Source organism: Hypanus sabinus, chromosome 7 (assembly GCF_030144855.1).
Source record: "Hypanus sabinus isolate sHypSab1 chromosome 7, sHypSab1.hap1, whole genome shotgun sequence".
NCBI classification, from domain to species: domain Eukaryota; kingdom Metazoa; phylum Chordata; class Chondrichthyes; order Myliobatiformes; family Dasyatidae; genus Hypanus; species Hypanus sabinus.
Genome location: NC_082712.1, coordinates 72,464,984 through 72,477,730, shown reverse-complemented (window position 1 = coordinate 72,477,730; position 12,747 = coordinate 72,464,984). Strand labels below are relative to the sequence as shown.

Genomic DNA, 12,747 nt, shown 5'->3' with positions numbered 1-12,747 from the left:
AGACATCATGGTGTAGGAATGGGGGGGGGGGGTGGTATATAAATGACAAACAAGAGAAACTCTGCAGATGCTGGAAATCCGAGCAACACACAAGATGCTGGACGAACTCAGCAGGCCAGGCAGCATCTATGAAAAAAAGTACAATTGATGTTTCAGGCCAAAACCCTTCGGCAGGGGTATTTAAGTGGCTAGCATCTGGGAGCTTCAGGAAGCTATGGTGGGTGGTGTGCAGGTGCTCGGCAAAGTGGTTGCCTAGTCTGTGCTTGCTCTCACTGTTACAGAGGAGGCCACAACAGCCGTAATGAATGCAGTGAGAATGTTGTTGGATGTTTGGCTCACTTTGAAGAGCTGTTTAGGGCCCTGAATGGCAGTGACGGATGAGGTGTAGGGACAGGGGAAAGAAGGGAAGGAGAAATGAATAGAGTATGGAGTCAAGGAGTGGTCCCTGCAGAAGGCTGAAAGTAGTAAGGAGGGGAAGATGTGGCTGGTAATGTACCTGCTGTTATTTTGAAAAATAATGCGCTGGCTGCATAGACTGAAAATAGAGGAGATGCATTTGAAAGCTCCATCAAAATCAATAGGAGTGAAGCCCCATTTTCTGAAAAAGGAAGACATTGCATGAGGCCTCATTTTGAGAACAAATACATTTGAGGCGGAGAAACTGAGAATAAAGAAATAGGTCCTTGCAAGAGACAAGGTTGGAGGATGTGTAGTCTAGGTAGTTGTAGGAACCAGATTTGTAATAAGCATAAGTGGATGGTCTGTTTGTTGAGAGACAGTGAAATCAGGAAAGGCAAGAGAGGTGTTAGACATAGACCAAATGAATTTGAGAGCAACATGGAAGTTCAAAGTATATATATGTTACCATATCCTACCCTGAGATTCTTTATCTTGTGGGCATTCACAGTAAATACAAAGAAACACAAAAGAGTCAATGAAAAACACAGGCAAGATTGATAAACAATCAATGTGCAAATGATAACAAACTGTGCAAATACAAAAAGAAAAAAAAGAGAAAATGGGATGAAGAGTCCTTGAGAGTGAGTTTATAGGTTGTAGGAAATGTTCAGTGATGGGGTGAATGAAGTTGAGATAAGTTATCCCCTCTGATTCAAGATCCTGTTGGTTGAGGGGCAATAATTGTTCCTGAAACAGGTGGTGTGGGTCATGAGACTCCTGTGTCTCTTCCTTGATGGCAGCAGCAAGAACAGAGCATGTCCTGGATGGTGAGGGTTCCTTGATGATGGATGCTGCTTTCCCACAACAGTGCTTGATGTATGTAGATGTGCTCAAATGTGCTCAAAGGTGATTGTCTGAGCAGTATCCAGTAGGCTTTTCCATCCCAGAGCGCTGGTGTTTCCATACCAGGCTATGATGCAACCAGTCCACTCTCCACTTGCATCTATAGAAGTTTCTCAAAATTTTAGATGACACAATGAATCTCCACAAACGTCTAAAGGATATGTGCTGCAATGCCATCTTTGTAATGGCACTTAAGTGTTGATCCTGGGACCAATCATCTGATAAGATAATACCAATGAGTTTAATCTTACTGGACCTCTCCACCTCCAATCCCATAATCAGGACTGGCACATGACCTTTCAGTTTCCTTTTCCTGGAGTCAATAATCAACTCTTTTGTGTTGCTGAGATTGAGTGAAAGTTAGTTGTTGTGGTACAATTCAGGCAGATTTTCAATTTCCCTCCTACAGAATATACTGATTCATCACCACCTTTGAGCTGGCCAACAACAGTGGTGTCATCAGCAAAGATTGTGGTACACCTGTGGTGGTCATGATTGAGGATGAGATGTTGTCGCCAATCCAAACTGAATGTGGTCTGCAAGTGAGGAAATTGAGGATCCAGTTTCATAAGGAAGTATTGAGGCCTAGGTCTTGATTAGCTTTGATGGGATTACATGATGAGCTGTAGTCAATAAACAACATCCTGTTGTATGCAGCTTCACTGTCTAGATGTTCCAGGGTTAGGTGGAGAGCCAGTGAAATGGAATCTGCTGTTAACCTATTGTGACAGTGGGAATCTTGGAGCAGATCCAAGTCATTCCTCAGGCAGGAGTTGATATGTTTCATTACCAACCTCTCAAAGTACTTCATCACTGTGGATGTAAATGTTACTGTTCAATTGTCATTGAAGCAGGTTACCACACTCTCCTTGGACACCTGTATATTTAAAGCCTGCTTACAACAAGTGAATACCTCAGACTGCTGAAGTTAGAGTTTTGAAATATCAATGGACACTTCAGCCAGTTTTCAGTACTTGGCCAAGTACCCCATTTGGTCCAGATGCTTTCTGTGGGTTCACCCTCCAGGAGGACGCTCTCATGTCAGCCTCAGAGACTGAAATCACAGGTTTGTCAGGGGCTGTGGGAGTTTGTGAAGGTGCCTCCATGTTTTGTTGGTCAAAATAAGTATAAAACACATTGAGCTCATCTAGGAATGAAACTTTATTGTCATGTATGCTGCTTGGTTTTTTTTTCCTTGTAGGAGATGATAGCATTCAAGCTCTGCCACAGCTGTTGAGCATCCTTCTGTGATTCAGTTTTGGTCCTGGATTGGCACTTTGCATGTGAGATGGTTTTCCATCTTGGACCCATTGCATTTAACTTGGTCACCAGATCTGGCCTTTGGCAGATTGCAGATCTCTTAGTTCATCCAGGGCTTCTGGTTGGGGAACACTCAAAATGATTTTTAAGGACACACTCATCCACAACTGACTCTATAAATTTATGACAACCATGACGTATCATTCAGATCCTCTGATGAATCCTCAAACTTCACACAGTCCATTGACTCGAAGAAGTGCCATAATGGTTCCTCTTCATCCTGTGACTATCTCTTCATTGTCCTTACCTGAAGTTCCTTGCTCTTTAGCCTCATCCTGTATGCTGATAGGAGAAGGATAGCCAGATGATCAGATTTCCTGAAATGTGACTTAGGAATGGAAGGTACAGCGGTGGTCAAGTGTGCTGGGACCCCTGCTGCTGCAGGTGATATGTTGATGATAATGAGGCAGAGATTTCTTCAGGCAAGCTTGTTTGAAGTCCCCAGCAAAGATTTGAAAGGCATTGAGTTAGGCTGTTTCAGGTTTGCTAATCATGGCACTCGATGCATTAAGTTAGCCTTTGGTGGTATGTAAACTATGGTCAGGATCACAGTGGAGAACTCTCGGTATGTAGAACATTTAATCATTAGATGTTCCTGTTTAGAGGAACAAGAGTATGACAAGACTGTGGTCCAAGCACCACAAAGAGTTTATCATGAAACACAGACTCCCACCTTTTACCCTCTTCGAACCAGCAGTTCATTCTATCTGGTAGATTGAGAAACCCTTGAATCTGATCACTGAATCCAGCGTGTCTGAGGTGAGCCATGTCTCCATCAAACAAAGAATGCATCATCTCCTCATATCCAATACAGCAATCTTGCCCTTAGGTCCTTTATCTTCTTCTCCAGAAAATGTACATTTGCTAACAAGATGCTGGTTAGAGGAAGTTAAGTCTGGCTTGGAGTCCTCCCTGCGGATCTCTCTTCCAGCCATGGTGAAGTACCTTTATCCACTTAAAGCTGCTGTACCTGCAGTCCTTCAGGAATCATAGAATCACTAGTTTGTTAGGATGTTTTAAAAGAGTGTTACTTAAAAAGGAAAATACAAGCCACAGATTACAGTGATAGCAGTTCAGAAGAGGTACTGTATATCTAGAAATGTTGTGAGCAGCCTGCAAAGTGTTGCCATGAGGAACCAGTGCCATCTTAAGTTGGTAGTGAAATGTATAAGGTAGCACCATTGTTGTTATCCATGTAGTGGATGAAGAGTTGGGAGTGAAATCTGCTCTACTAGCCAACAAAACAGCAGGTGTAACTGGAGCCCATAACTCACATTTGATTTGGAGAAAGTAGGAGTAGTCAAAAGAGAGAGTGATGTTCGTAAGTATAAAGAAGGTGTTAGTAGAGGAGTTCTGTTTTCTAGGAAGAAAGGATAACCTTAAGGGGATCCTGATGGGGGATGCAAGTGTGTTGGGACTGGTCCTTTTTTAATGTTATTCAGATTGACTGTAACCCAAAAACCAAGAAGAGAAAAATAGGAACATCAAGAAATTGAGACATTATTAAAGTTTAAAAATATTCAAAATAGAAAGGAATATTCAAATACTCTAGGATCACATGTATATGTCAGGCAGCATCTGTGGGAAGAAAATAGGGTTAATGTTTCAGGTTGAAGACCAGGGTAGGAGACAAAAGTAGCTCTTTAAGTTGCAGGGAAGGTGGATGAAGGGCAGATGTCTCTGATAGTAACCAGGTTATCTGGCCATTTGGTGAATGGATACAGTTAGACATTGTGGACACGGAGATCTGATGTGGTCTGACTTGTTGAATATAAGCATTTTCTGTTTTTATTTTGGATTTCCACTATTTGTAGTTTATTTGATTTTCACTCAATTTTCAATTTCAAGTATTGGTAATTGGTTTATTGTTGGCTGAGATATTTTGTTTTGCATGCCTTCTGTACAGATCATTTCATGACACCAGTGCATTGAGGTAGGACAAGGAAAAGGCATGAATGAAATGTAGAACAAAGTGTTGTGGTTACAGAGAAAGCACAAGTAGACATAAGGTGCAAGATGCCTTGTCTAAGACAGTAAGATCAAAAGACCATCTTATCATCAAAGAGACCTATTCACTAGTCTTATAAGAGTGGGACAGAAACTGTCCCTGAGCCTAGAGGTATGTGCTTAAAGGCTTTAGGACTTTCATCCTGATAGAAGGAGGGAGAAGAGAGAATATCCAGAATGGAAGAGCTCTTTGATTTTTATTGGTTGTTTTTCCAAGAGAGTATAGTATAGAAAGTATAGACATCTTTCCCAATTACATTTATAAAATCAGAAAAAAATTCCACAGAGGAATTGTAGTTTTTTGCTATGGCTTGCATTGCTCAAATCCAAATTTATGTCTGTAATTTGTTTAATACCTGATGTAACATTATTCCGATGTTTGAGAAATTATATTTCTTTTACTACCATAAGGTATAGGAGCAGAATTAGGCCAGTCATCCCATTAGGTCTGCTCCACCATTCGATCACAGCTGATTTATTAATCCCTCTCAATCCTAACTTCCATTCTCCTGCCATTATCTCTAATCTTTGATGCCCTTCCTAATCAAAAACCTATCAGCTCCCATGTCAACTTTACCCACTGTCTTGTCTTCCACAACCATCTGTGACAATGAATTCCATAGATTCACCAGCTATTGGCTAAAGAAATTCCTCTTCATCTCTGTTCTAGATAGACTGAGTTTATTTTTTATTCTGAGTATATGCCCTATCATCCTAGTCTCCCACACTATTGGAAACACCCTCTGCAAGTCCATTCTTTCTTTCCATATTCTGCAGCTTTCAGTATGATCCCCTTCTCATTCTTTTAAACTCCAGTGAGTACAGCTGCAGAGCCATCAAATGGTCTTCATATCTTAACCCTTTCATTCCCAGGATCATTCTCATGAACCTCCTTTGGACCCATTTCAATTACAACCAACAACTTATAAATCCTCAGCATTACATCCTTGCTTTATATTCTAGTCCTCTCAAAATGATTGCTAATTTACTTGCCTTCCTTACCACAGATTCAACTTGCAAGTCAACCTGTGGGAAATCCTCCACTAGGGCTCCCAAGTCCCTTTGCACCTTTGATTCTGAATTCTCTGCCTATTTAGAAAATGGTTTACTTTTTTCTACCAAAGTACATGACCATGCACTTCCCTACACTATATTCCATCTGTTAATTCTTTGCCCATCCTCCTCATCTGCGAAGGTCTTTTCTTTCTGCAGACTCCCTACTTACTCAAAGCTACCTGCGCTTTCACCTGTTGTATCATACGCAAACTTGGCCAGAAAGCCATCAATTCTGTCACCCAGATCATTAATGTATAATGTGAAAAATAGCAGACCCATTACCATTCTGTGGAGAGCACCTTTAGTCACCAGCAGCCAACCAGAAAAGGCCCCCTTTATTCTCACTCTTTGCCTTCTGATGATCAGCCAAATTTATATCCTTGCTAGTTTCTTTCCTATAATCCCATGGGCTCTTATCTTGTTTATCAGACTCGTGTGTGGCACCTTGTCAAAGACCTACTGAAAATACAAGTAAACAATACCTACTACTCTCCTTTATCTATCTATCCTGCTTGTCACTTCATCAAAGAATACCAACAGATTTGTCAAGCAAGATGTCCCTTTAAGGAAATAATGCTGACATTAGACTGTATTATCATGCATCTCCAAGTATGCTGAAACCTCATCCTTCATAATGGACTCCAAAATTTTACCAACCACTGAAGTCAAGCCAACTGACTTATAATTCCTTTTCTTTTACCTTTCTTCCTTATAGAGAATGGAGTGATATTTGTGATTTTTGAGTCCTGTCTAGTAATTCTTGAATGATCACTACTAATCTGTTCAGCAACCACTTTCAGAACCCTGCTGTGTAGTCCTTCCAGTTCAGGGAACTTGCCCACTTTCAAACCTTTCAGTTTCCCAAGCTCATTCTCTTTAGTAACAGTGTGGTGACCCACTTTCCAGTGCACTCGAACCGGCTCACAAAACCGGCAGAGAGGCCGGCCCCAAAAAGGGTGCCAGGCCTTCTTCACCAGCAAGGGGAAAAGCCCACACGCGGGAAGGGACTGTGAATATGCATCCCCTACAGCATTCCCGCCTGGGGAGGGCGGAAACGGGAAGGCTTAAAAGCGAGGCCGCGAAGTTTGAATAAATCTTTTACGCAACTGCAACTCACCGTCTGTCGTTATTCCAGCACTGTGTGTAGCACACCGCTACAACAGCGTAATTTTCCAGCTGTCTCATGTTCACTCTTGCCTTTCTTTTAATTTTTATGTATCTGAAAAAAAACTTTTGTTTCTTTCTTGATATTGTAGGGTAGATTTTCTTCATATTTTATTTTACCATCACTCTCCTGTTGATAATTAATTATTCCAGGAAATCAAATGAATTGCATACAGCCTCAGATTAAGCTAGAGTCACCTAGTCCGCCTCAGAGGATTGGCTTGACGGGGTAACTCGTCTTTGTTTGTTAGGTTAATGAAGCATAATGCTCCATTATACAGTGAATTGAAAAGCTGAAGTGTATTTTGTGCACTGATGAACTAATTTATCATGGAACAGATTATACAGTGAATTGAAAAGCTGAAGTGTATTTTGTGCACTGATGAACTAATTTATCATGGAACAGATTCCCGAAACTCTCAGAATTGGTGTCCCATGAGATTCTCAATGACTCTGACCTGCATTCTAAATTTTTCATGGATATCACAATGGCAGCAAAGATTTTGTTTCTTGAATACCTTTAGGTGTATCTTGTGGATTTCAGGCTGCCGATCTTGAAAGTCACTTCGAAATTTCTCTATCATGCACCATTTGTCGAAATTGCCCATAATTAAAAATTAAACAATTGAAGTGGATTAATTCTTGACTTTTATTGACAGAAAAATTCCAGACAAGCATAAATGTATACTCATGTAAATTTTAATCAAAGAAGGAAGAATGATATGCTAGATACAAATGAAATCTTCAGCTACTTTTAATGCTTTCTTACATAATAGATGAGGCACTCATTAAATATTGGAAATGTTTTGCCAGATATTGTATAAAGCAACCAATCTTATCCACCTGAGTCTACCTGAGACTATGATTTAACTTTTATTTTAATACCAGTATAATGCATGAACACTGATGTAAATGGAGATCAACAAGCATTAATTATGCATATAGTTATAGTCAGCTATATATCAAATGTATCCTTTGCTGCACATACTGTCACATTTATTGAAAAGGTGGACAGAAAGGAATCTCCAAAGTAAAATCCAGCAAGTTTACCAGAAATTTAAACAACATCAAACATATCAGGCTAGGTTTATGTAAGCTTTGAGCAAATATACCTAAAGGTGAGTAACAGTGGATGACTGTGTAATTCCAGACACTTCTGTATGGCTAAAGTCTAGTTAGCAGTAGAACAAGACTTACTACAAAATGAATGATCACCAAGGGTATTGTTTGATTTAGCCATTTGATGGGATCAATGCACATTGCAGGAGAAACCCATTTTAATACCTTGTAACAGTATGGCTTCTGACAGGCTAAGCTAGACGAATTATGGCATACTAATAGGTTTATTGATCAGTGGCCTAAACAAGAAACAGTGATCAACATTTTAAGTTCTCATTTGGCCCTCTTCAAAACATTTATTTGTATGCACCTTATTTTCTGCATTTTTAATAGAAACATCAAATAATAATCTTTTTTTTTAACAGAAGCAATCAAGCTTCCAAGAACACACCTTATGGTGTCATTACACCTCAAACTGGCTTCAAGCTATGTTACTACAGGTTAGGACTAAAATATATCACTCTCCAACTTGCAAATGCCTAGGTGCTATAACTAATGGTGTCCTTACAGCCCCAATTTCCAATTTCAGTTCATTCACTGTAAGAGAGGCACAATAAGTTGCAGAGTTGGGGAAGTATATACCAGTAAGCCTAACATCTGTGGTAAGTTATTTGCTGGAGAGGATTCTGAGGGAGAAGATATACATGCATCATGCAAGTCGGGCATTGATTAGGGGTAGGCAGCATGCACAATCATAATCTTACAAACTTGATTAAGTGTTTGATGAAATAACAAAGAAGGTCAATGAGAGCAGGGTAATGGATGTAATCTATATGGACTTCGATGAGGCCTTTGGTAGGTTCCTCAGGGTAAGCTGCTGTGAAAGGTGAGTTATGATATGCTGGCCTTCGTCACTAAGTACAGAAGTTGGGATATTATGCTGTGCTTGTATAAGACACTTGGAATATTGTGGTTAGTTTTGGTCACCCTGCTATAGTAAAGACTTCATTAGATTGTAAATAATGCAGATAAGATTTACAATGATATGGTTAGGACTGAAGGGTCAGAGTTATAGGGAGAGGCTGAACAGTTTAGAACCTTTTTCTCTTGGAACATAGGAGACTGCAAGTGGTCTTATACACAGTATGTGTATAAAATTCTGATGGTATAGAATGTGTGAATGTACTTAGTTTTTTTCCCCCCAGGGTTGGGAAATCAAGACTTGAGGGTACAAGTTTAAGGTTAGGGAAAAGATTTAACCAGAAGTTGAGGGGCAAAAGGAGTTGAAAGAGCTGCCAGAAGAAATGGTTGAGGCAGGCATTAAAACAAACTTTCAAAAAGACCATTGGACGGGTATTGTACACTGACAGGAAAGGTTTAGAAGGTTATAGAACAAGCATCAGCAAATGATAAAAGCTTGTCTGGCTGACATCTTGGTTAGCATGGACCATTTGAGACAAAGGGCCCAAGTCTTTGCTGTATGATACTGTGACTCTTGAAGAGGCAAGTCATTCTATCATCACAGTGCAGAAATGGAAGAGGAAGTATCGGGAAGTGTTGAATTCAGGTGCACATAATTGTTCAAATAAAATAATGCAATATTTTATGCAGAAGCTATTTGGTATGTGGAACTTCCTACATGTGGACAAATTCAAATTGAAGTTAATAGCATGGAGACTCTGAGCATGAAGAAAATGGAGCAGTAAGATGCCTTTTGGGATAAATGAAGGAAAATTTAATGCAAGACGAACATCAATAGAGAGCAGTTAAGATATGTGCTATGTTTCTATGCTATATACTCTATGGGCTAATAGAAAATGAAGGGGACAAATAATTATAGGAGCCTTTAGGGCTCAGGAATTATTAGCAATAAAGCTAAAATATGCCATCAATGCTGGAAATCTTAAATAAAAGCCGAAAATGCTGCGGACATTCAGCACAATGAAGGGTCATCTGATGAAAGGTTATTCATTTAAATGATGCTGCCTGGCCTGGTGAATATCCCCAGTATTTTTTGGTCTTATTTAAGTAGTTATTAACATATGTTATAGTCAATGATGTTTTTGTTTTAAATACTGTCACTCATGCTTCATTGGAAATGTGTACATATGAGCAGCTTTAAAATCAATGATCACATAATGTTTTTCTGATCTACGGTATGTCGACTGTACTTTGCCTTAATCTCCGAGCTCCTCTTTGAGAACTGCATATAATCTTTATTAATAGAGTCTGCGATGAATACCTCAGGATATGTACATAAATTGAATGGATGTAGAACTGGCATTCCACATTCAAACACCAGTTTATTTGGCTTGTCATGGATTCTGTAGCATCTATAGATTTTACCTTCTGTCAGATTGTGTTAGTTCTGTCACACAACTCACTAGTGACAGATTATCAGTCACATTGACCTCCCAATAGTTCAAACCTATCTGCAGCGTTGTCACACAGGCTATCCAGATATATATACACATTTAAAGAGAATATTATACAATTGATTGGAAAGACTATAATCTTTCCATCAATGATAGGTATTAAAAAATAAAGATATCATGACTGTATTAGGAATGTAGCTGTTCAGGTACTAGTTTCAAATGCCATTTTCCATTATGATGATGGACCTACTTGTTCTGTTCTTAACTTGTAATTCAGGATTATATTTTTATTAAAAAAGAAAGAATATTTACTGTAACATTTTCTGATGAAACTGCATCAATGTACAATGCTCAACTGAATTGTTTTGGAAGGTTAATGGGAGAGACAAATGTCATACTGTTTTCTTTTATTTGATGAAGTATTTAGTCACCAGATTGTAGAGGCAAGATTCCTGCCCATTTTCAATTCCCCACTGTGTAGACTGTCTGTGGTAATTGGAAATCAGCAAGTGATCGCTGTATCAGTCTTGTCACAAAATCATTTTTGGTAATTAAGTTTGAAAGTTATTAGCAAACATCATTAGTCATACAATTATTTGGACAACAGAATGGTTGATTTCAAATGGAAGTGCAAAATTATTTGTTTTTATATTATTTTTAATGAAAATGGAAGGAAAATGAGCAATGTATGTTTTTTAAATGAGAAATGACTTGCTCAGTAATGGAACACTCAGCTTAGCATTTTTGACCACTGAAGATTTGCTGAGATTTCACGGATTTATTTATATATTTATTCTGATACAGTGCAAAATAGGCCCATCGAGCTGTGCTGTTCCAGAAATCCCCGATTCAACTCTAGGCTAATCATGAGATAATTTACAATGACCAACCAGTATGTCCTTGGACTGTGGGAAGAAACCGGAGCACCTGGAGAAAATTCATGCATTCCACAGGGAGGACATACTGACTCCTTACAGGTGATGTCAGATTTGAACTCCAAACTCCAACGCGCCCAGCTGTAATAGCATTGTGCTAACTGCTATGCTACACTGGCACCCTCATACAAATCATGTTTCATGCAAAATCTTTAGAAACAGCTTCTATGAAATTTGGGGCTGACATCAATATGGCAAATGTACAAACTATAGAAAAAACGGTAAATGTTACGAGGCAGAGTCTGTCAACAACCGCGGCAGCAAACTTCCATTCGCTGCAGATGGCTTCACCTTCGTCCTGGTCCTTGAAGCGCCTGCTGATGAACTGCAGCTCCTCTAGAATCTTCCCCATCTCAGGAGGACTGCCAACCAGAAGCCCACTCTGTGCAATGCCATTGTCCTCAGTGGGTGCACAAGCGATCCGATCACACATGAGGCTCGAGTCGCTGCAGGGAGGGCAGCATGGGTTCTCCACAGTGTGATAGCCAACGTAGATCATGTTGCCATTGCTAGAGCGCTGCCTGGGAAGCCTGCTCATCTCCATGCTGCTGCTGAGGTTTTGCTGCTGTTGGTTGTGCCTGTAAGGGATGTCAGTCTTTCCTTCTCCAGGTTTCTTCATTCGGAGAAACCATGCACACCAGTTCAACAGCACCACTCGCACCTGTCAGGAAGTTAGGAGAGATATAGTTCAAAACGAGGAACAAATTTACAATTTGGTAGAGTCTTTCACAACTGCACACTGGACATTCAGGTGAACTGCTACACTCTGGACTTGGACTGCCATACTTTCTGGACTGTTGGATATTAGTTCTTTAAACACCTTGTCGCACTTTCAATGCATTTATTTAAATTTTACACCATAGTATGTTTCCTTTTCAGTGAACCATGCATGTTTCAGGCCCAGAAAACATAGTACGAGTCTGCTCCACCACTCAATCATGACATTTTTCCTCTCATCCCCATTCTCCTGCCTTCTTCCCATAACTTTAATGCCCTTACTAATTAAGTACCTATCAACCTCTGTTCTAAGTAAATCCAATGTCTTGGCATCCACAGCTATCTATGGCAATGAATTCCACAGATTCACCATCCTCTGGCCAAAGATATTCCTCCTCATCTTTCTTCTGAGGGGATGTCCTTCGATTCTGAGGCTTTGCCCTCTGGCCCATTTCACCTTGTCCTTTCAAAGTTCAGTAGGTCTCGGTGAGATTTCCCTTCATTTTTCTAAACTCCAATGAGTGCAGGTCCAGAGCCTTTAAACACCCCTCATATGTCAACCTTTTCATTTCCAGGTTACGAACATTCTCTACACCCTCTTCAATACCAGCATATCCTTTCTTAGATACGGAGCCTGAAGCTGCTCAGAATACATGAAATGTGGTCTGACTAGGAGAACATAAGAGACAAATCGCCATGAGTTTGAAGGGAATGTAAAAATGGCGACCCAGTCATAAGGAATACTGGAAACAGGGCTCCGAGCAGTTTATAAGGAGCTGTAAGTTTAAAGAAAACATCAGAAATATTTTGCC

At 39.9% G+C, this 12,747-nt stretch overlaps 1 protein-coding gene across 3 annotated transcripts in view; it reads right to left on the bottom strand.

Annotated features, from left to right (window-relative positions):
• Positions 1–11,357: 11,357 nt before the first annotated feature.
• The window catches only part of chrna8 (cholinergic receptor, nicotinic, alpha 8), a 362,783-nt gene continuing 361,393 nt past the window's right edge, over positions 11,358–12,747 (bottom strand). For all 3 annotated transcript variants that reach the window (XM_059973862.1, XM_059973863.1, XM_059973864.1), the window contains one exon: positions 11,358–11,879. In XM_059973862.1, the coding sequence (XP_059829845.1) occupies positions 11,358–11,879 (522 nt within the window). The remainder of the gene's footprint in view (positions 11,880–12,747) is intronic.